Here is a 22,843-nt window from a genome sequence, read left to right as displayed (position 1 = left end):
TTGACAACTCCTCCACCCAATGTAGGATGTATTTTTATTTTTTATAATATTTCTTTTTATTTATTGGAGAGAGAGAGAGCGAGAGAGAGAGAGAGAGAAACAGGTCTTCCATCGGCTAGTTCACTCCCTTAAGGGCGGCAACTGCTGAGGCTGGACCAGGCTGAAGCCAGAAGCCAGAAACTCCATCCAGGTTTCCCATGTGGATGCAGGGGCCCAAGCACTTGGGCCATCTTCTGCTGCCTTCCCAGGCCCGTCAGCAGGGAGCTGGATCGGAAGCGGAGCAGCCAGGACTCGAACCAGCAGCTTAACCCACTGGGCCACAACAGCAGTCCCTGCCATGTTGGTTCCTGGACAGTCACAGTGAGCACACGGGTTCGGGATGGGGCTGAGGATGTGTATGGGGAGGGGTGTGGAGGCAGGCACTCTTTGCCTCCACTCCATTTGGCTATGAACTGCTCAAAAAAAAACAAAGTGTTAAATGAAAAACAGAAACAAAACCCAAACAGAGGCCGACTATGGTTCTACCTGGCGGGGATAGAGAGAGGGGAAAGGAGCTAGCGCTCTGAAAGGGGTGCCTTTGGGGGACTCTGTGACCGCTGGTAAGCCTGGAACGCAAAGGTAGAGAGGAAACATGCAGGCCGGGGCACTGCCACCAACGTGGGCGGCAGGAGGAAGGCAAGGCGTGGCCCGGGGGATGTGGGTGGGGCGAGAGTCCCCTGCTGCCTCGGGCACCCACCTGGGGGCGCGTCCGGGGCCACCTTGCTCACAGAGCTGTGCAGCGCGGCCAGCCGGCTCTTCATGCTGCGGATGCCCTCGGCAAAGCGCGTCTCCTGGCCCTTCAGCAGCTGCTGCAACTGGCGGATGGCCGTGAGGAGCTGCGGCTTGTTCAGACAGTTCTGGGGAGAGAAGAGACCTCACCGTGGGTCACTCGGGGCTTCCAGAAGTCACCCCAACACCCTCGCGGCCCACTGAGCACGAGGCGGAGGCCACCTCCCAAGGTCACGCCCCCCTCCCGCCCCATCCCCAAGGACACACACTGTAGCCCCTCCTCGCCCTCAACAAACACAGAAGGGGCAGGAGGGAGGGCTCTGAATGACGGGGTAGCTGAACACTTATTTGAATCACTTCTCCGTTCCTCCATGCAACATGCTGGCTAATTTCTCACTCTAAGTTAACCCCTGGAAATCTGGACCCTGGTAAAATGTTTCTTTCTCTCTGCCATGGACTTTTTTTTTTTTTTTTAATTGTTTAATTATTTGAAAGGCAGAGAGAGAGGTAGACAGAGAGATACACAGAAAGAGAGACCTCCCAACCACAGGTTCACTCCTCGAGTACCCGCAAGAGCTGGGGCTTGACCAGACCAAGCCAAGAGCTGGAAACTCAATGCAGTTCTTGCACATGAGAGGCAGGGACCCAAGCACTTGAACTGTCCATCACCTGCTGCCTTCCAGGGTACACATCAACCAGGAGCTGGAATCAGGAGTGGAACCAGGACTTAAAGCTGGGAACTCCAACGTGGGATGTGGGCATCCCAAGTGATGTCGGAACCACAGTGTGCAAACGCCACCTCTCTCCTGGGCACTTTTAAAAAGCAAATGCATGGCAAAATATAAAACGGGCAAAACAGGGGTGCCCAATGGCCCCTATGCTTTTAAAAATACAACTGTCAAACAACAACAACAACAACAACAACAAAGAAGCAATCACGTTCAAAATGTATTTAGTAAGTCAACACCCAGGGGCTGGCACCATGGCTCACTTGGTTAATCCTCCACATGCGGGCCGGCGCCGCGGCTCAATAGGCTAATCCTCCGCCTGCGGCACCGGCACACTGGGTTCTAGTCCCGGTTGCCCCTCTTCCAGACCAGCTCTCTGCTGTGGCCTGGGAGTGCAGTGGAGGATGGACCAAGTCCTTGGGCCCTGCACCCGCATGGGAGACCAGGAGAAGCACCTGGCTCCTGGCTTGGGATCAGCGCGGTGCACCAGCGCGCCGGCCGCAGCGGCCATTGGGGGGGGGGGGTGAACCAACGGCAAAAAGGAAGACCTTTCTCTCTCTCTCTCTCACTGTCCACTCTGCCTGTCAAAAAAAAAAAAAAAATCCTCCACCTACAGCGCTGGGATCCCATATGGGCGCTGGACTCTATTCCCGGTTGCTTCTCTTCCAGTCTAGCTCTCTGCTGTGGCCCGGGAAGGCAGCAGAGGATGGCCCAAGTACTTGGGCATCTGCACCTGTATGGGAGACCAGGAAGAAGCACCTGGCTCCTGGCTTTGGATCGGTGCTGCGCCGGCCGTGGTGGCCATTTGGGGAGTGAACCAACGGAAGGAAGACCTTTCTCTCTGCCTCTCTCTCTCACTGTCTATAACTCTACCTGTCAAATAAATAAATTTAAAAAAGTCAACACCCAGTTCTGATGATTTTTTAAAAGGCATTAAAAAAAAAAAAAACAGGAAAAAAGGATTCTGTTCATCACAGATAAAGACAACTTGAATTGAAACAACTTGAGCTTCCTGCTTAATGATAGAAGTGTCCAGGTTTTCAATCCCAATTGCCCTTAAAAACCAGGAAAATGAAATGGAGTAAAGAAGGGAATCCAGTAGGGAGGGATGGAACCTCCTCCTTGTGAGGCGGGCACGGACGTGTGAAGGGGTTGCATGGTTTCTCCTTTTCTTGTTTTACTTGGGAGACACAAAGAGAGAAAGAGAGCGCGCCTCTCGGTGGTTCATTCCCCAGATGCCTGAGACAGCCAGGGGGACTGAAGACGGAGCTGGGACACAATGTAGGTCTCCCATGCGATGGCAGGGATCCAGCTACTTGGCCTTTGCCACTGCCGCCCAGGGTCTGTATTAAGCAGGCATCCTAACCAGCAGGGTAACTGATGGGCTGAACTCCTGCGTATTACAGCAGCACCGCCTCCTCTCACCTGACTCACATCACCTGGGTGCAAGGAAGAAGACCCGCCACCATGGTGACGATGGTTGGCCTTTGGAATAGCTTGCGGCTCCTGTTCATTTAATTCTTACACTTCGTTTTATTCTACACTGAGTGGAACAAAATGCAGAATTGTAATCAATCTCCTGAGAATCCGTGGTGGCTGGGGCAGCGGGGAGGCACGTGCCGTCTTCAGCCAGGGCAGCTCCAGGCACGCTCAGCAGAGCTGCCACCGTGGCCACCACCGCACCGGAAACGCAGCCGCTGCCGGTGCCCGGGGAGGCTGCCAGGCCGCCGCACCTGGGCGCTTTCACCAAACGGATGACTCACTGGCAGGATTCAGTGGACGCTTTTGACAAAGTTGAATCCCCAGTTGCCCCTGAAACTTGCTACTCCACGGGGCTCCTTGCCGGATGAGGCTTAGCCCCAAACGCAATTGCTGGGAAGACAAATTTCGTTTGTTGTCCTCCCTCCTCTCCCATTGTGCTCCACCCCACACAGGTCTTGCAGCAACCAGGCAGGGGCCTCCTGCAATCCCCGACCTGCCCAGCATTGGACAATGAACCCAGCCAGACCAGAGTTCCCACAACCACATGTCTGCCTTTCAAAACAGAAGTGGAGAGGCCAGTGCTGTGGTATAGTGGGTAAAGGTACTGCTTGGGGCGCTGGCATCCATAAAAGCACCAGTGCGTGTTCTGGCTGCTCCACTTCCGATCCTGCTCCCTGCTTATGGCCTGGCAAAGCAGTGGAAGATGGCCCAAGTGCTTGGCCCCAGCACTCGTGTGGGAGACCTGGAAGAAGCCCCTGGCTCCTGGCTCAGTCCTGGCTGCTGTGACCACTTGAGGGGTGAACCAGTAGATGGAAGATCTTTCTGTGTGTGTGTGTGTGTGTGTGTGTGTGTCTGTGTCCCTATCTCTCTGCAACTCTTCCTTCCTCCCTCCCTCCCTTCTTCTTCTTTCTTTTAATATTAATTTATTTGAAAGGCAGAATTACAGAGGCAGAGGTAGAGAGAGAGGGAGGTCTTCCATCTGCTGGTTCACTCCCCAAATGGCTGCATTGGCCAGAGCTGGGCCAATCCAAAGCCAGGAGCCAGGAGCTTCTTCAAGGTCTCCCACGTGGGTGCTGAACCCAAAAGTCTTGGGCCATCTTCTACTGCTTTCCCAGGCCATAACAGAGATCTGGATCAGCAGTGGAACAGCTGGGACTCGAACTGGTGCCCATATGGGATGCCGGTACTGCAGGCAGTAGCTTTACTGGCTAGCCACAGTACCAGCCCCTGTAACTCTGACTTTCAAGTAAATAAAAACATCTTAAAAATATAAAAAACAGAAGAGGAGCTGCTTCTGTAGATTCTTTTTTTTTTTTTTTTAAGATTTATGAGAGGCAGAGAGAGAAAGAGAGGTCTTCCATCCAATGGTTTACTCCCCAACTGGCTGCAACAGCTAGAGCTGGGCTGATCCGAAGCCAGGAGCCAGGACCTTCTTCTGGGGCTCCCATGTGGGTGCAGGGGCCCAAGCACTTGGGCCATCTTCTACTGCTTTCCCAGGCCATAGCAGAGAGCTGGATCGGAACTGGAGCAGTTGGGTCTCGAACCGGTGCCCATATGGGATGCCAGCGCTTCAGGCCAGCGCTTTAACCCACTGTGCCACAGCGCCGGCCCCTTCTGTAGATTCTTACGTGGTTACTGTACTTCTCTGCTTCTTCAGAGAGTACTTCAGCTACGGATTAGCAGCAGTCCGGTAAAGAAGGTGAGGGGTTGAATCCACCTCACAGATGCCGATGCACAGTCTGAGGAGGGGCGGAGCCAGGCCAGGAACCTGTGACTGCCACCTCAGCCCCTGGCCCCACAGGGACGGTCTCATTTGTCCTCACACACCCCTGGGTGCCACAGTCTTCTTGTTGAGTTTGCTCTAGGGAATGGCAACTGGAAGGGGGTGTGTTTGGAGGGAGGGGCCCATTTTCCACCTGGCCAATGGGCGGCCAAACTGTCCTAGCCTCAGTGCCGCTGGCTCCCAGCACAACTGTCCTCTGGTCCTAATGGCATTTCCTGTCCTGGGGTGCCCCACGGGGCCAGCTGCTGCCCCCAGGTGCACAGTAGGAGTGGGATGTGCTCATCCTGCTAGCTGAACTGAAAAACCTTAGAACCCGTTTAAGACCAAGCAAGCTAAGGACTGCCCGGGTGGTATAGTGGCGGGGGAGGGGGTGTTGTGGGGTGACTTGCTGCCAGATGTTCTGAACTCTGGTCCATCCCAGAGTCTGACTTCTCAGGGGTCCCGCTAACAAATCCGCGTGCTTCCAGGAAGATCCCTGGTGCACCGCCATGTGCCAGCATGCCGGGGTCAGAGCTGGGGTCAGAGTCGGGGCCCAGGAAGCAGAATCCCTGCCTTCAGGGCAAGGTTGGCGGGCCTGGGCTACAGTGGATCCTAACAGGGCAGGTCCCTTTGCCCAATGTGCTGGAAGTTCAGCCCTTGGGAGCCATGCTCAGGGTCTGCCCTGTAGTCAGTGCAGGCACAGGCAGAACTGAATTTGTCTGCAGAGCTGGGTGACAAGGTTGGAATTCTTACATCCATGTCAAACCCTCAAGAGATTGCATTTTGGGGACAGATGAGGTCATGGGAGGGGGACTGAGAACCCAAATGCTCCCCTCCTTTTTGTTAAAGATTTATTTATTTATTTGAAAGGCAGAGTGAAAGAGAGGGAGAGACAAAGAGACAGATCCTCCATCCATTGGTTCACTCCCTAAATGGTCACAACAACTGGGGCTGGGCTCAGCCTAAATCAGGAAACAGGAATTCAAAGCAGGTCTCCCGTGTGGGTGGCAGGGGCCCAAGGAATTGGACCATCTTCAGCTGCCTTCCCAGGTACATTAGCAGGGAGCTGGATTGGAAGTGGAGCAGCCGGGACTGGAACCAGCACTCCAACATGGGACGCCGCCTGCATTGCAAGGGGCAACCCAACCTGCTGAACCACAATGCTGGCCCCATGTTTTTGCTTGGTCATAATAAAAAGCATATTCCCTTCAAAATAATCTGAAACAAAGAAGAACAATTCTCATGGCCAGAGACAACCACCAGTGACTTTCTGTTCAGCTTTCACTTTGGGGTTAGACCCACGTGTGCCCACGCACAAGTGCCGTGTTGCATGGCCAGGACTGGAGGATGCAGGTCGTACATCAGCCCCAGGTCCCACATTTCCCTGCATTTCCAGGGTGGCGTCGGCATCACGTCCATGAGCAGAACAGCCCATCGGACTCCTGGGACTCAACCCCACTTCTGTTCCTCTGTGCAGTTTATGAGCGATGGCCTACTCCCCCAACACCCACCACTGTCTCCTGCACTGAGTCAAGGGGAGCCACAGCATGGAAACAAAATCCTTTCTGTCTTTGCAAATGCAGCCCTTGCTGAGGTCAGCCTGAGGGGCTGCCAGAGCTTGTTGGGCAGGAAGCCCACCACACTCTCCAGGGCTGTCCATGCACACTTTGGTGAAGGGCTGGCTTTGAATAGTCTTTTCCCATCTCGGGGTCCTGGACACCCCCACCTCCACCCCCACACTATGAAAGCACCCACAGGCACTCCAGTGGCAGAGCTCGCCAAGGCTGCGACTGGGTGGAGACCAAATCCAGAGGGGTGATACCCTCTGAGGGGGGAGCCTCATACACTGGTGGTGGGAATGTAAACCAGCAGCGCCATTGTGGGAGACAGTACAGAGCCTCTAAACAACTAAAAATAGAACTGCAGCTGGCCCCGCGGCTCACTAGGCTAATCCTCCGCCTTGCGGCGCCAGCACACCGGGTTCTAGTCCCGGTCAGGGCGCCAGATTCTGTCCCGGTTGCCCCTCTTCCAGGCCAGCTCTCTGCTGTGGCCTGGGAAGACAGTGGAGGATGGCCCAAGTGCTTGGGCTCTGCACCCCATGGGAGACCAGGATAAGTACCTGGCTCCTGCCATCGGATCGGTGCGGTGCGCCGGCTGCAGCGCGCTAGCTGCGGCGGCCATTGGAGGGTGAACCAACGGCAAAGGAAGACCTTTCTCTCTGTCTCTCTCTCTCACTGTCCACTCTGCCTGTCCAAAAAAAAAAAAAAAAAAAGAACTGCCATGGGATTCAGCCACCCCACTACTTAGATAGCCCAAGGCAATGAAATGCTTGTATCAAAGGGACATCTGCAGGAGCACTAATCACAGCCGCCAGTATACAGAAGCACTCATCACACAGACGAGTGGATCCAGAAAATGCGGTAAGAACGTATACTCACTGGGATACTATTCATCCATGTGGCAACATGGATGGAACTGGGGGACACTGATTAGATGAAACAGTCAGACACAGCAAGACAATTACTGCAGGTTCCCACTCATACAAGTGGATGGCACCTAAGCAGTTAGCAGACTAGCAGTCACGAGAAGAAAGGTTGGGGAGCGGGGAATACTGGGAGGTTGAATAACAGCTACTAAAATACAGTTTGAGAGAAGAGCTAAGTTCTAATGTTCTACGGTACACTGGCTGGGGCTGGGCCAAGCTAGAGCCAGGAGCTCAGAACTCCATCCTGGTCTCCCACATGGGTGGCAGGAGCCCAAGCACTTGGGCCATCTGCTGCTGCCTTTCCCAGGCACATGAGCAAGGAGCTGGATCAGAAACAGAGTGGTCAGACTCGAACCAGCACTTTAATATGGGATGCCAGCGTCACAAGTGGCGGCTCAACCAGGTGTGCCACAAAGCCAGCCCCTGCTTGGTTTCTTGGTTTCTTTTCTGTTGTGTTTGTTTTGCTTCCTTGCCTTGGTGCCTCTGGACTTTTTTTTTTTTTTCTTCTTTTTTTTTTGACAGGCAGAGTGGACAGTGAGAGAGAGAGAAAGAGAGAGAGAGAGACAGAGAGAAAGGTCTCCCTTTGCCGTTGGTTCACCCTCCAATGGCCGCCGCAGCCGGAGCGCTGTGGCCAGCGCACCACGCTGATCCGATGGCAGGAGCCAGGTACTTATCCTGGTCTCCCATGGGGTACAGGGCCCAAGCACTTGGGCCATCCTCCACTGCACTCCTGGGCCACAGCAGAGAGCTGGCCTGGAAGAGGGGCAACCGGGACAGAATCCGGTGTCCCGACCGGGACTAGAACCCGGTGTGCTGGTGCCGCAAGGCGGAAGATGAGCCTAGTGAGCTGCGGCGCCAGCCCCTCTGGGCTCTTTTCCTTTCCTCAATTCAGCCTGGGAATCCTCAGATGCTCTCCGCTCCCTGGGCAATGCCCCCAGCTGCTGGTCTTGCCCTCTGACCCCAGCCACTCCTTCAGAGAGCAGAGCCAGCCCAGGTGAGCAGGAGGAAGGTGAGAGGCAGGTGGGTCTGCAGCAGAGGGAAATGTTCAGTCAGCGGCTCGTCAGGCGGCGCCAGTGGGGCCAGTGGTGTCTCCTTCTCCCAAGCCTCTGGTCTTCGATGTGAATGACAGCCCCTCAGTCTTGGCATCTGGAATCGCAGGCCCAGGGTGAGTTCCTCGGGTCTCACCTCCCACCCAGGCTGCATCCCTAGGGAGACTCTGGCACACACACTGCCCTTTATATGGGGGAAATGATGACTTCCTGGAAATGCAGATTTTACTGACTCGAATGGTGCATTGGGTTCTATTGGATTATGGGTACTTATTTTTTTCTTGAATAAAAACTTATGTCCTGGGGCTGGCACTGTGGCGTAGTAGGTGAAGCCGCCGCCTGCAGTGCCAGCATCCCATGTGGGCGCTGGTCCAAGTCCCAGATGCTCCACTTCTGATCCAGCTCTCTGCTGTGGCCTGGGAAAGCAGTAGAAGATGGCCCAAGTCCTTGGGCCCCTGTAGCCGCGTGGGAGACCGGAGAAGCTCCTGGCTCCGGATCGGCGCAGCTCCAGCCGTTGCGGCCATTTGCAGAGTGAAACAGTGGATTGAAGACCTCTCTCTCTCTCTCTCTCTCTCTGCAACTCTGCCTTTCAAATAAATAAATAAAAAATGTCTAAAAAAAAAAGAAAAGAAAGAAAAAGAAAACATATGTCTTGTCCTTATTTTTTTGTTCCAGGCAGTAACCGAGAGCATGGAAGGCCCTGCCAAGGGGTGGGGCATTGAAAGGATGTGGAAATATTTAGCCCCTGCCCCGTGGCCAGGAAGTCCGCCCTTCATCCCCAGGACCTGGGCTGCTGCACAAGCCTCAGGAAGGTACGCAGAGGCCCAGCGGTCCCACCACTGCACCTGTGGATCAGTGGAGTGAGCAGCCCCGTCAGGCCTCTGCCAACAGCTCTTCCCAAACAGCAGCCCCTTCTCCCAGGGTAGCGGGAGCAGGTGTGAGGGGCAGGTGGAGGGAGGGCCGGTGCCCACGTGGCGACAGGAGCAGCTAGCATCAGGGGGCCCAGAATCACGTATGGCTCTAAGCAGGCCCCTCGAGGTGAGCAGGCCTGGGACACCTCTTCCTCTTTGGAATGCCAGCCTGAGCAGCCACTGCGCCATCTGTACCCTAAACCGCAAACACCCAGGAGAGCCAAGTGGGAGCGGGCTCCACTCTTGTCCACAGTCAGGGCTGCTCTCAACAGGACTTGCCTCCCATTCCTAAATGTGCCAGGGAGAAGGCAGAAGATGACGCCAGGGACGCCTCCCACTCACTGAATCACAGGGGCATGCTGGGGGCCACTTCTGGGAGACCCCGGTGGAGGCTGCGAGGCTGTGCCACCGTCCTCTGCCTCCCCAAACCGTGCCATTGGCAAGGATGGCTGCTGCTCTGCCCAGCAAGAGAGAAGTCTGCTTTCCCACGGCTCACATCTGGGCTGCCCTGGGGACCGCTTTGGCTGTCAGAATATGGTGGAAGCGGCGCGCCTGTTCCCAGGAAGCTGTGTGCTTTGCTGCTCACTCCTGGCCTCCGTCTCGACCAGCACCATGCAAAAAGCTGCAGCTCAGGCCGCACTGTGGCTCAGTGGGCTAAGCTGCCATGCAACGCCAGCATCACAGAGCCTCGCAGCCAGTTCCAGTCCTTGCTGCTCTGCTTCTCATCCGGATCCCTGTTTATGTGCCTGGGAAAGCGGCAGAAAATGACACAATACTTGGACCCCTGACATCCATGTGGGAGACCTGGATGGAACTAAAGGCTCCTGGCTTCAGCCTGGTCCAGACCCTGCCATTGTGGCCATTTAAGGAATGAACTAGCAGACAGAAAATCTCTCTCTCTCTCTGTCTCCTCTCTCTGTCTCCTCTCTCTCTCTCTCCCTCCCCCCCTTTCCTCTTTCTCTCTCTCCCTCTCTCCTCTCTCTCTCCCTCCTCTCTCTCTCTCCCTCCTCTCTCTCTCTCTCCCTCCTCTCTCTCTCTCCCTCCTCTCTCCCTCCTCTCTCTCTCTCCTCTCTCTACCTCTCTCCCTCCTCTCTCCCTCTCTCCCTCCTCTCTCTCTCTCCTCTCTCTCGCTCTCTCCCTCCTCTCTCTCTCTCCCTCCTCTCTCTCTTCTTCCTCTCTCTCTCTCTCCCTCCTCTCTCTCTCTCCTCTCTCTACCTCTCTCCACCTCTCTCCCTCCTCTCTCTCTCCTTCCTCCTCCCTCCTCTCTCTCTCCCTCCTCTCTCTCTCCCTCCTCTCTCTCTCCCTCCTCTCTCTCTCTCCTTCCTCCTCCCTCCTCTCTCTCTCTCCCTCCTCTCTCTCTCCCTCCTCTCTCTCTCTCCTTCCTCTCTCTCCCTCCTCTCTCTCTCTCCTTCCTCTCTCTCTCTCCCTTCTCTCTCTCCCTCCTCCCTCTCTCCCTCCCTCCTCTCTCTCTCCCTCCTCTCTCTCTCCCTCCTCTCTCTCTCCCTCCTCTCTCTCTCTCCTCTCTCTCTCTCTCCCTCCTCTCTCTCTCTCTCCCTCCTCTCTCTCTCCCTCCTCTCTCTCTCTCCCTCCTCTCTCTCTCTCCCTCCTCTCTCTCTCCCTCCTCTCTCTCTCCTTCCTCTCTCCCTCCCTCTCTCTCCCCCTCCTCTCTTTCTCTCCCTCCTCTCTCTCTCTCCCTCCTCTCTCTCCCCCTCCTCTCTCTCTCTCTCCCTCTCTCCTTCCTTTCTTTCTCTCTCCTCTCTCCCTCCTCTCTCTCTCCTCTCTCTCTCCTCTCTCTCCTCTCTCTCCCTCTCTCCCTCCTCTCTCTCCCTCTCTCCCTCCTCTCTCTCCCTCTCTCCCTCCTCTCTCTCTCTCCCTCTCTCTCTCCCTCCTTTCTCTCTCTCTCCTCTCTCTCTCCTCTCTCTCTCTCCCTCTCTCCCTTCTCTCTCTCTCTCCTCTCTCTCCCTCTCTCCCTTCTCTCTCTCTCTCTCTCTCTCTCTCTCTCTCTCTGCCTTTCAAATAAATAAAATAAATCTTTTCAGACAGGAAGAGAAAAGCCCTTGGCTTTCCTGATGGAGAATGAGTGGGAGAGCTGTGCCTGGGTGAGCACACTGAGCCCACTCCACGCCCCGAGCCACTCTTTCTTTCAAAACCAAAAGCAGGGGCCTTGGGGTCAGTGCTGTGGCATAGCTGGTAAAGCTGCTGCCTGCAGTGCCGGCATCCCAGCTGCTCCACTTCTGATCCAGCTCTCTGCTATGGCCTGGGAAAGCAGTAGAAGACGACCCAAGTCCTTGGGCGCCTGCACTCACTGTGGGAGACCAGGAAGAAGCTCCTGACTCCTGGCTTTGGATCAGCACAGCTCTGACCATTGTTGCCATTGCGGCTATCTCGGGAGTGAACCATTGGATGGAAGACCTCTCTCTCTCTCTCTCTCTCTGCCTCTCCTTCTCTCTCTGTGTAACTCTGACTTTCAAATAAATAAATAAATATTAAAAAAAAAAAGCAGGCTCCTTGTCTATTTTGTTTCCAGTATTTTAGATCTAGAAGATTCACAATCCATACAATTAGTGTAAAAATCCCTCCAGGGCTGGTGAATACATCCAGAGCTGTGACCACAGCAGACATCCCTAATCAATCACAGACAGCAGACATCCCTAATCAATCACAGGATCTTTTCATGCTGAGCTCCAAAGTGACCAGTAACCCCTCTCCACCTGACCCCAGGCAGCTCCAGGTAATCGATTCTAATCACAGCTGCATGCACACCGAGGAGCTGTCTTTCCGGTCACAGTATGCTGGGAAGAACAGGCTTTGGTTTTCATTCTCCTGTTCATCTCATTCATTCTCAGATTGAGGAATAGGGTCTGGAATCCCACCCCCGGAAAGCAGCATGGGTTTTCTCCGGGAAATCGGCAAGGGGCGGGGGACTGGTGTTCACTTGGCAGGAGAAGAAACCTGGGTCCCTGTTCCTCCCCTCACTCCCTCCTGGGGCTGTCATTCTGTTGGCCACATCAACCACTGGCCCCACCTACAACATGGGGCAAATGGTGCTACCATTGACAGCTTTAAAGCTTCGCTATAGAGAAAGGGAACAGGAAGAGGAATTTGAGAAGCCTCACAGTAATGGATTAAAAATTGCGTCCCTAAGATGTGTTCAAAAACAACAGGGAGGAAGCCAAGGACAAAGAAGGCTCCGGCTCAGACGAGGAGGGCGGCTCCTCCCCATCAGGCCTTGGGTAGGTGCAGGGCGTGAGGACTGGGGACTCGGGCTCCAGGACAGCGGGCTTGAGAAAATGTCTACGAGGACCTTGGAGACAACTGTGCTTGGGGAGATGACAAATGGGGAAAAAGGGGGAAAACCCCAGGAAAATCGACAAAGTTACACAAGAAAAGAAGTTAAGCAGAGTGGACTGTTCAGCCTGCAGGGAGCGATGGAAGGAAGCAGACCAGCTGTTTAGCAATGAGCTGTGGCCTTCTGGGTATTTCAAGGTAGCTGCTTCAGGAGAGAGGGGCTCTGGACTCCACAACCTGCCCAAGGGAACACAAAAGTAAACCGAGACACTGCGGCTCTGTGTCTACCAGAAGACAAATCTCCAGGTCCCCATGGTTTTATTGGCGAATTCTAGCACACATTTCAAGAACTGGCACCAATGCTACACAATCGTTTCCAGAAAGCAGAAAAAAATATCTATCTTATTAACAGACTAAAGAAAAACCACAGGATCATACCAATTGAGGCGGAAAAGGCATGTGACAAAATTGCACATCCATTCATAATAAACACTCTAAGTAGGATGAGAAGCAAATCTTAGCCAGACAAATGGCAACAGCAGAAAACCTGCTGCTCACATTACACCGAAAGCTCAAAAACGTTTTCTTGCTAAGATGTTTTCTCACTAAGTTCTCTAACAAGCTAAGAATGTCCACTCTCCTATCACAGTACTTGGAGTTTTGGTCAGTGTAATATGGCCAAGTAAGTAAATGACACATAGCTTAAACAGGAAGAAATAAAGCTGCACCTACTCACAGATGACGTAACTGTTTATGTAAAAAAATCTGGGAAAACCTACCCCAAGTTTTGCAATAACTAAGTGAGTACCATAGGTCAATACAGGAAAGCCAGCTGGCTTTCCATATCCTAAGAATATACAACTGGAAATGAAAACATGTAAAATAGGGCTCAGTACCGTGGCACAGCAGGTTAAGCTTGCAACGCCAGCATCCCACATCAGCTCTGGTTCATCAGCTGCTCCACTTCTGATATAGCTTTTTGCTAATGTGCCTGGAAAAGCAGCAGAAGTTGGCCCAAGTGCTTGGACCCCTGCTACACACCTGGGAGACCCAGATGGAGTCCCCGGCTCTTGATTCGGCCTGACCCAGCCCTGGCCATTGTGGCCATTTGGGGAGTGAACCACAGGATTGAGGACCTCTCCCTCCCTCCCTCTCTCTCTCTCTCTCTAACTCTGCCTTGCAAATAAATAAGTAAAATCTTAAGAAAAGGAAAACATATAAAAAAGATCCAAAAATGAAGCACTTAGATATAAACTGACAAAATGTTCATGTTGAACACTAAAAATGTTGATGAAAGATCTAAATAAATGAAGATATAGTGTTCATAGATTGGAAGACTCAATACTCTTAAGATACTAGTTCTGTACAGATTTAATACAATTCCAGTGAAAATTTCAGTAGAATTTTTTCATATATGGACAAGATGATTCTAGAATTTCAATGGAAAACCAAAGAAACTAGAATGGCCAAAACAACTCTGGAAGGAATACTCAAGGGGCAAATTGCAGCTAACGCCGCCGCCTGCTGCGCCGGCAACCAAATGGGCACCGGCTCAAGTCCCAGCTGCTCCAGTTCCGATCCAGCTCTCTGCTATGGCCTGGGAAAGCAGTGGAAGATGGCCCGAGTCCTTGGGCCCCTGCACCTTCATGGGAGACTCAGAAAAAGCTCCTGGTTCCCGGTTACTGATAGGCTCAGCTCTGGCCATTGCGGTCACTTGGGGAGTGAACCAGCAGATGGAAGACCTCTCTCACTCACTGCCTCTGCCTCTCTTTGTAACTCTGTTTTTCAATAAATAAATCTTTTTTAAAAAAAGGAATAGTAAAATCAGAGGACTCACTCAACCCGAATTTAAGACTTACTGTAAAGTTACAGTCATCAAAATAGTGTTATTTGCAGAACTATACACACACGTATGGGTATCAGCATAAGATAATTCAATGGTGATTCAACACTTTCAACAAATAGCATTGGAACAATTGTATATTCAAATGCAAAAAATGACTCTCAAAATAAACTCCATATTGCATTAAAGAGCAACTCAGGACAGATCATAGATCTAAAGTAAAAATGCAAAACTATAGAAATTTTAGAAGAAGACATGGGAGGGATGGGCATTTGGTACAGCAATTAAGACACTGCTCGGGATGTCCACATCCCATATCAGTGCTGAGTTCCGGTCTCAGCTCCACTCCTGGCTCCAGCTTCCTGCTAAGGTGCAACCCAGGAGGCAGCAGGTGATGGCTCAAACATGTGGGTCCTTGCTATCCACATCGGGGACCCAGATTGTGTTCCAGGCTTCTCCCTTCAGCCTGGCCCTGCCCCGGCTGTTGTGGGCACTTAGAGAGTGAACCAGCATATGGGGGATGTTTGTCAGTTTGTCTGTCTGTCTCTGCCTTTCAAATAAATAAGATAAACAAATTAGAAATCAAAAGGAAGAAAACATAGGGGAAAGTTTTCATTACCTGTGGTGAGGCCAATAATTCTAGGACTTGACACCAAAAGTACAATGCATAAACACTAAACATTTAAAATCTCTATTCTACAAAAGATACTAGGAAGAGAGGCTACAAACTGGGTGAAAATATTTGTTACTCACATATTTATTATTTAAGGAACACCTAAAATTTAACAAGTAGAGGACAATCCATTTTTTTAAAGATTTTATTTGTTTTATTTATTTGAGAGGTAGACAGAGAGAGGGAGAGACAGAAAGAAAGGTCTTTCATCTGTTGTTCATTCTCCAAATGGCTGCAATGGCTGGAGCTGGGCCCCTTTAAAGCCAGGAGCCAGGAGCTTCCTCCGGGTCTCCCATGTGGGTGCAGGGGCCCAAGCACTTGGGTCATCTTCCAGGGCTTTCCCAGGCCATAGCAGAGAGCTGGATCAGAAATGGAGCAGCTAGGACTTGAACCGTTAGGCATATGGGATGCTGGCGCTGCAGGTAGAGGCTTAGCCCACTATACAACAATGCCAGCCCTAATCCAATTTTTTAAAACAATTTTCAATATTTACTCAGTGAAATAAATATACAGGCCCAATCCAATTTTTAAGAATAAGCTCATATTGGCAAGTACATATCACTGATGAGTGATTTTACTTATTTATTACATTTATTTATTTACTTATTTATTTGAAAGGCAGAGTGACAGAGTGGGGGAGAGACAGATGTCTTCCACCTGCTAGTTCAGTCCCCAAATGGTTGCAATAGCCAGGGCTGGGTCAGCCCAAAACTAGGAGCCAGGAACTCCATCTTGGTCTCCTATTGTGGGTGGAGGAACTCAAGTACTTGGACCACCATCCAATGCTTTCCCAGTTCGCACAATAGCAGGAAACTGGAACAGAAGAGAGAAGCCATGGACTTGAACTAGTCCTCCAGTACAGGATGCTGGCACTGCAAGCAGAGGCTTAACCCACTGAGCTACGACACCAGTGCCGAAAAATCCATTTTGAAAACAGGCAGCAGGGGCTGAAGCTGTGGCATAGCGGGTAAGCTGCAGCCTTCAGTCCCGGCATCCCATATGGGCACGGGTTCGAGACCTGGCTGCTCCACTTCCTGTCTAGCTCTCTGCTATGGCCTGGGAAAGCAGTAGAAGATGGCCCAAGTCCTTAGGCCCCTGCACCCATGTGGGAGACCCAGAAGAAGCTTCTGGCTCCTGACTTCGGATCGGCGCAGCTCCTGCCATTGCAGCCAATTTTAGAGTGAACCAGCAGATGGAAGACCTCTCTCTCTCTCTTTGCCTCTAATTCTCTCTGTGTAACTCAGACTTTCAAATAAATAAATAAATATTAAAAAAAAAAAAGAACACAGGCAGCAGGCGGGGCTGGGGCTGTGGTGGAGTTGGTTACACCTCCGCCTGTGGTGCCAGCATCCCATATGGGCACCGTTTCGCATAGTGACTTCCTCTTCCAATCCAGCTCTTTTCTATGGCCTGGGAAAGCAGCTGAAGCTGGTCCAAGTCCTTGGGCCCCTGCACCCACATGGGAGATCCGGAAGGAGCTCCTGGCTCCTGGCTTCAGATCGGCCCAGCTCCAGCCATTGCGGCCATTTGGGGAGTGAACCAGCGGATGAAGACTTTCCTCTGCATTTCCCTCTCTCTATAACTCTGCCTCTCAAATAAATCAATAAGTCTTTTAAAAAATAGACAGCAGGCTTAAACAGACACTTCATCTATAGACTATTCATGTGGCCAGTAAGCACACTGGGAGATGCCCCACGTCATTAGTCAATAGAGAAATGGAAATTAAAACCACAGAGATACCACTACATCCCCGTTAGAATGACCGGGTAGAAAACACACCTGACAATATTCAGTGCCAACAAGGATGCACAGCACCTGGGAGTGTCATACAGTGTTCATGGGAATGTGGAATGATGAGACTGATTTAGAAAACAGCTTGGCAGTTTCTTACAAAGGGAAGCATGCACTTACCATAGAACCTAGCAATCTCACATCTACATATTTACCTAAGAAAAACCAAGGGCCAGCACTTTGGCATAGCCGATAAAGCTGCCGCCTGCAATGCTGGCATCCCATATGGGCACCGGTTCATGTCCCAGCTGCTCCCCTTCCATTCAGTTCTCTGCTATGGTCTGGGAAAGCAGTGGAAGATGGCCCAAGTCCTTGGGACCCTGCACCCACGTGGGAGACCCGGAAGAAGCTCCTAGCTCCTGTCTTTGGATTGTCGCAGCTCTGGCCATTGCAGCCAATTGGGGAGTGAACCAGTGGATGGAAGACCTCTCTCTCTCTCTCTCTCTCTCTCTCTGCCTCTCCTTCTCTCTCTGTGTAACTATGCCTTTCAACTAAATAAATAATTCTTAAAAAAAAAAGAAAAATCAAACCTGTATCTACACAAAAAAGCTGTATGTGAAGGCCTGCAGCAGCTCTCTTCGTAATTGATAAAACCTGGGAGTGACTCCAAGAGTGTTGCTCAGTGGATGAACTGACCAACTGTAGTATAGCCACACAACCACTTACAACTGAGCAACAAAAGGAACCCAGCACATGGCAGGATCTCAGGGGCATTGAAATAAATTAAAGAAGTCAAACTCACAAAGCAATGCCTTGGAGCCAGCATTGTGGCATAGCAGGTAAAGCCGTCACCTGCAGTGCTGGCATCACATATGTTCACCAGTTTGTGTCCTGGTTGCTCCACTTCCATTCCAGCTCCCTGCTAATGCACCTGGGAAAGCAGCGGAAGATGGCCCAAGTGCTCAGGTCCCTGCACCCACATGGGAGACCCAGTTGAAGCTCCTGGCTCCTGCCACCTGCCATCTGACTTCAGCCCTGGCTGTTGTGGTCATTTGGGGAGTGAACCAGCGGATGGAAGATCCCTCTGTCTCTCTGCCTCTCCCTCTCTGTAACTCTGCCTTTCCAATAAATAATAAATATTTTTAAAAAGCTATGCCTCTTTGATTCCCTTTAAACAACATTTATATGACAATAACAGTGCAGAATGGCTCAGAGCTGTCAGAGGCTGGGGTGGTGGACGGTGGAATTTCAAAGGGCGGCATGACAGTTTTTTTGGGGGGTAGAACAGCTGTGCCTCCTGATGATGGTGGTAGAGTTGCCACATACAGAATATAGCTCTATGGTTAAAATCAAGGAGATATACACAAAAAACATTTGCTTGTATATAAATTTAAAAAGCAACACAGCAAATAGGAAGATGTGGCCTGAAGAGCAGAGCTGTAATGGTGGAGTCTAGGAGCCTGTGACATCTGAGCCCAGAGAGCGACTCTGGAGAGGGAGAAGTCTCTGCTTCACAGGTGAGGAGGGGGCAGGGAGTCTCCTCCCCTCACCAGCTCGTCCAGAGCCTCTGAGCAGGGAGTGGAGAAGGTGCAGGGGTTGTTAAATGTCCCTTATTTCCCTGGGGAGGCTGCTGCTCCTCCTGCGGGAAGGCTACAGAGTGGGCCAAGAGGTGAGAAAGGGTCTCCCCTTGTGGGGTCCCCATACTGCTCAGCACCTTCTCTTCCCCTACAGCCACCTGCTTTCATCCGTTGGTCACAAAAATGCATGCAAAATGACTCGGACAGATACGTCAGCAAGAGGTCACAGTGGACAGCCAGGAGTGACAAGACTGCCTCACCCCACGGAGTCCTAGTGCTAGACCCTGCAGAAGGCAGCCTCCCCCACCCTGAAACACCCGCACTCACACACACCCCACCACAGACACAGTCAGGAGAAAGATGAGACTGTAGCTCCATGGGATCCTGGCACCAGAGACTGAGGAAGGCAGCTACCCTGTAACACATACACACACACACACTAACACACACACACAGTATACATGTATATACACCTACCACCAGGAACACAGATACACACACGGACATATACTTGGGTACACATAGACTCTTACCACCATAAACACAGTCACATAGACACATGCACACACAAACATGAACACACACTGATACATGTGCACACAAGTACACCTACTATCACAATACAGCCTCACATTCACACAGCTACATGCATACTGTGACACAGACACATGCACACACATACACGCATCACCATGCACAGCACACATTCACACACACACTAATACAGAGCGGACACACATACATACCCGTTATCACACGAACAGGCACACATTCCCAAAACACACAAATTTCTGCACACACAATTGCAGACACCAACACACATCACACAGAGACACACACTCATAGAAGCACACACACACACACAGAAACCTGCTATGTTTTCCATTGGCTATCATCCGAAGGACAGAGTGAACACATGTACTGGCAAAGAGAGGAATCCAGCCAGGGCCATGGGCACTCTCTCCACCTGCACACAAATGGCCAAGGGTTGCTGTGCCCCAGGGACTTTGCTTGGGAAAGCCTTGTCTTGGTGCCCTTGCCCTATCTGTCGCATCTGCTCTGTGGCAAGAATGGCCCTGTGGGTACAATGCATTCCCCTCACACCGAATCCCCACCAGTCAACAGCTCTCACTGCTGTACTACCAAGTCACCAGGCCCGCCCTGGTCCAACCGTGTGCCTTGTGAATTCCCCTGCCGCTGGCCCTCCCCTACCTCCCCAACTTCCAACTCTGAGCTTTGGGGTTGCTCTAGAACCCCGTCACCTGCTCTATTAGGATCTCTAGGAGCAACCCACGCCAGATGGATGCCATCAGATTCTCTGGGGTGAGGCCCATCAGGATTCTGCCAAGGTCTGCCCAGAGAGGGCCAGCTCTGTGCAGGTCACCCCTGCCCTACTGTGCTCCATTCAGTCCTCTGAGCACCTGCTCCATGGTGGGGCCTGGATCAGCACTCCAGGTGGAGTCCCTGCCCTTGCAGCTGGAAAGGGGAAGACAGACCAATAAAAACCCCAGAGCATCCACATTTGTCATTGTAAGTGGTGATCAGCCTCCTGCCAGGTTCTTCAGGAGACCACAACAGGAAATGTGGGGGCAGGAAGCGGGGGCTGGAAAGGCCTCTGCAAAGGGGCACGTGTCTGAGCAGAGTCCCAGACGAGAAGGGCCAGTGAAAGCTTGCTCCAGCAGGCACGGAGGCTCCCAGGCCTGAGGTCGGGGGTCCCGGCCACATGGGAATTTGGGGGAAGGGTAGTTGCATCAGAACTTTAGAACAAGTACTTCCGCGGGCAAAGAAAACAAGGTGAGGAGATAAGGACTTTGGGAAAGTCTGGTGGCGGCAGGGCAGGGATCCCACCAGGATCTTCCAGGAACAGAGCCCAGGCAAGCTCGCCTCTCTCTCTCTGTAGCAAACGTGTGACAACTGCAGCCGTCTCACCTGTTTTCTGCGTGACCTCAGGAGACAGACATCTGTCCTGTCCCAGAGGGTATGAGCAGATAGGATCAGGCGATGGCAGGGCGGGACTCTCACCCCATTGCACATCCTGTGCACGCTGCCCTCCTCGGCAGCTTCGGTTGCAGCTCCAGGATGCCTTCAGCTATGCTTCTAGCCTCGGGCTCTGGGCCTGAGGTTTGACTTTGTTTTGCAATCTGCAAAGTGGGTGGGAGATCCCACTGCCCATGCTGGGGGGGGGGGGAGTTCATGTGGCCCCACACTGGGTCTCTACTGCCTGGTTGCAGAGTAACCTGGTTGCAGAGTGTGCCTGCTGACCACATCACCAGGTTTGGTTTGTGCCAAATTCTCCCTCCTTAGAATCTCCTCTTGCACCCTAAAAGGAGCCCAAGAATTCTGTCCCAGGGCAGGGAGTATGGACAGCCGTCTGCAGACAAGAACAAGGACTTGGAGTTGCACAAGACAGACTGAATTCACTGCACTCTTTCCTGGCTGCATGACCCTAAGTGAGTCATAATCCTCTTGGGCCTCAGTTCCCACATCTACAAGATGGGGATCCGGGCTGCTCTGGGCGCTAAGTGCCTGGAAGATCCAGGCAGGGAGCCTGCTGCACAGCCGGCCCTCAGAAGCCTGTGCAAGCCTTCCTTCCTCCGCTGCTACTGTTGCTGGTATTGCTGGCACGCCGGAGCTAGTCTGGTGGGAGCTGGCTCTGAACTGGCAATGCCAGTTCCACCTTCAGAGGATGCATTTTTGTCTACTTTCTTAATTTTTGCAGTCAGTTCCTAATGCTCAATACAGAAGCGAATCTGCTCAAGTCCTTGGGTCAGTGGGACTGAAACCATACAGATGAGAAAAACGCCACCGCCAACTGCCAGTATGCGCGCGCGAGACCACTGAACCCCAAATCCAAGGCCCCGCGGGCAGTCTCAGGGTGAGGCTGCGCCACCTCTGCCGTCGAAATGCTGGCTCTCAGATCTCGGAGAAACCATCCTGCCGTCGGCGGTTTCTCAACGAGGAGCCCTGGCTCGCGTGTACCGACGCGGAGGCGCCTGGGCTCGGCGAGACCAACCCGGGTCCTCCCAGATGCCTGAGATGGCCCGCGAGGTGACAGATGGGGGACCCTGTGCCTCTCTCGGAAACCCAATCGCAGCCCAAGACTCGCTCCAGGTCCCAACCCGGCACCCCAGTTGGCTGTGGCAAGCCCGGGGAGTCCGCGCCTACTGGCGGGACAGGCGAGCGGCGCGCGGGACACTGACCTGGGAAGCCCGCGACGCGGGGCAGGCGAGCAGCGGCAGCAGCAGCAGGAAGAGCGCGCGGGGCAAGTTGGGCACCATCTTGCCGCTCGGAACCTAGCTGCTTGGCGAGGGAAATAACTTTCTGTGACTTCCCGCCTGAGCGTGTCCCAGCGACCCTGCAGCCGTCCCTGCAGGGTGCGGGCGCCGCGCGACCCAGGGGGCGGCTCGGGCGCTGAGGTGCGCGGGAGGCGCCGGAGCGCAGCGCGGCCCGCGGGGGTCGGGAGCGCAGACTCGGGCCCCGGTGCGCGGCGCGCCGGACCCTGGAGCACCCGCACGCACGAGACAGTGCCGGCGAGGCGGGGAAGGCGCCAGCCCCTTGGCCAAGGCCGAGGGAGGAGGGGCTGCCCGGCCAGGAATGCGCCTGGGAGCGCGCCCAACCCGCGCGGCTCCCTGAGGAGGCCGGGCGCGACGCCGACACCGAGTGGGCAGCCTGCGGCCCTGGCAGGGAGGGGCGGCCAGGGCCCCGCACCCGTGTGGCTGACCGGGAGCCCACCCGGGGCCGGTCCACTCCTGAGCCTCCCCATTTCCCAACTGTGGAGACGCCAAGTCACCTGGTGACAAGTGGCCCAAGTGTGTCCCTAACGCTGAAGTCTCCCTTCCTAGAACACGACCAGTCTGGGCAGGACGTGGCCTTCAGATGCTCCAAACAATGCCAGGGGGACTGTGGGCGCTGGGAACACACACAAGCGTGGTGACAGAATCTAGGACCCCCGCCCCGCCCCCGCAGCCACACTCTCCTACTCCCCAAGGGGAAAGAGACTCTCTGTGTGAAATGGCGCCGGGGCTCCAGGATGCAGGCTGCTTTGCGAAAGCCAGCGGAGGAAAGAGCGAGGCAAGGCCAGGCCTGAGCAGAGCGAGGGCCGTGCATCCAGGGGCTATGGGAGAACCAGATGACTCAGACGGAAGCGCCTGGAAAACATGATGTACCTCCTCCCGGAAAGAAGGCTTCTGACCGCAACGCAGCGGAGGTCGCGGTGCGCACGGAGCCCCAGGCCCCAGACCTAGTTCACCTGCGCCTCTGTTTGCCTTGGCACAGCCCACTGGGGGCTGTTTACCGCCGGAAGCCAGAAAGGAAGGCTGGAGTCCTGTCTGAGGCTGTTGAAGCTGCTGTAACAAAACACCCCAGCGGAGGTGGCTTAGAAACAGCAGACATGTATTTCTCTCGGTTCTGGAAGCTGCACGTCCAAGTTCTAGATGACGGGAGAGTCGGTGTCTTGGCTAGGGCTGGCTTCCTGCTGCATTGGCAGCACCTTTTCGCTGTGCCCTGCCGGGGTGGAGCAAGCGGACAAGCTCTCGGAGGGCTCCTT

At 53.4% G+C, this 22,843-nt stretch overlaps 1 protein-coding gene across 2 annotated transcripts in view; it reads right to left on the bottom strand.

Moving 5' to 3' along the window:
* Positions 1–21,813, bottom strand: part of FBLN7 (fibulin 7) — a 47,984-nt gene extending 26,171 nt beyond the window's left edge. Inside the window, exons 1-2 of one of the 2 annotated variants that reach the window (XM_008254064.4) lie at positions 21,498–21,813; positions 737–896 (exon numbers count right to left, since the gene is read on the bottom strand). In XM_008254064.4, coding sequence (XP_008252286.1) covers positions 737–896; positions 21,498–21,575 — 238 coding nt within the window. In that variant the 5' untranslated portion in view covers positions 21,576–21,813. The remainder of the gene's footprint in view (positions 1–736; positions 897–21,497) is intronic. The other variant, XM_051842678.2, reaches the window with a different exon arrangement.
* Between the last annotated feature and the right edge of the window lie 1,030 nt (positions 21,814–22,843).

This window comes from Oryctolagus cuniculus, chromosome 2 (assembly GCF_964237555.1).
Source record: "Oryctolagus cuniculus chromosome 2, mOryCun1.1, whole genome shotgun sequence".
Lineage (NCBI taxonomy): Eukaryota > Metazoa > Chordata > Mammalia > Lagomorpha > Leporidae > Oryctolagus > Oryctolagus cuniculus.
This window is presented reverse-complemented; position numbering and strand designations above follow the sequence as displayed.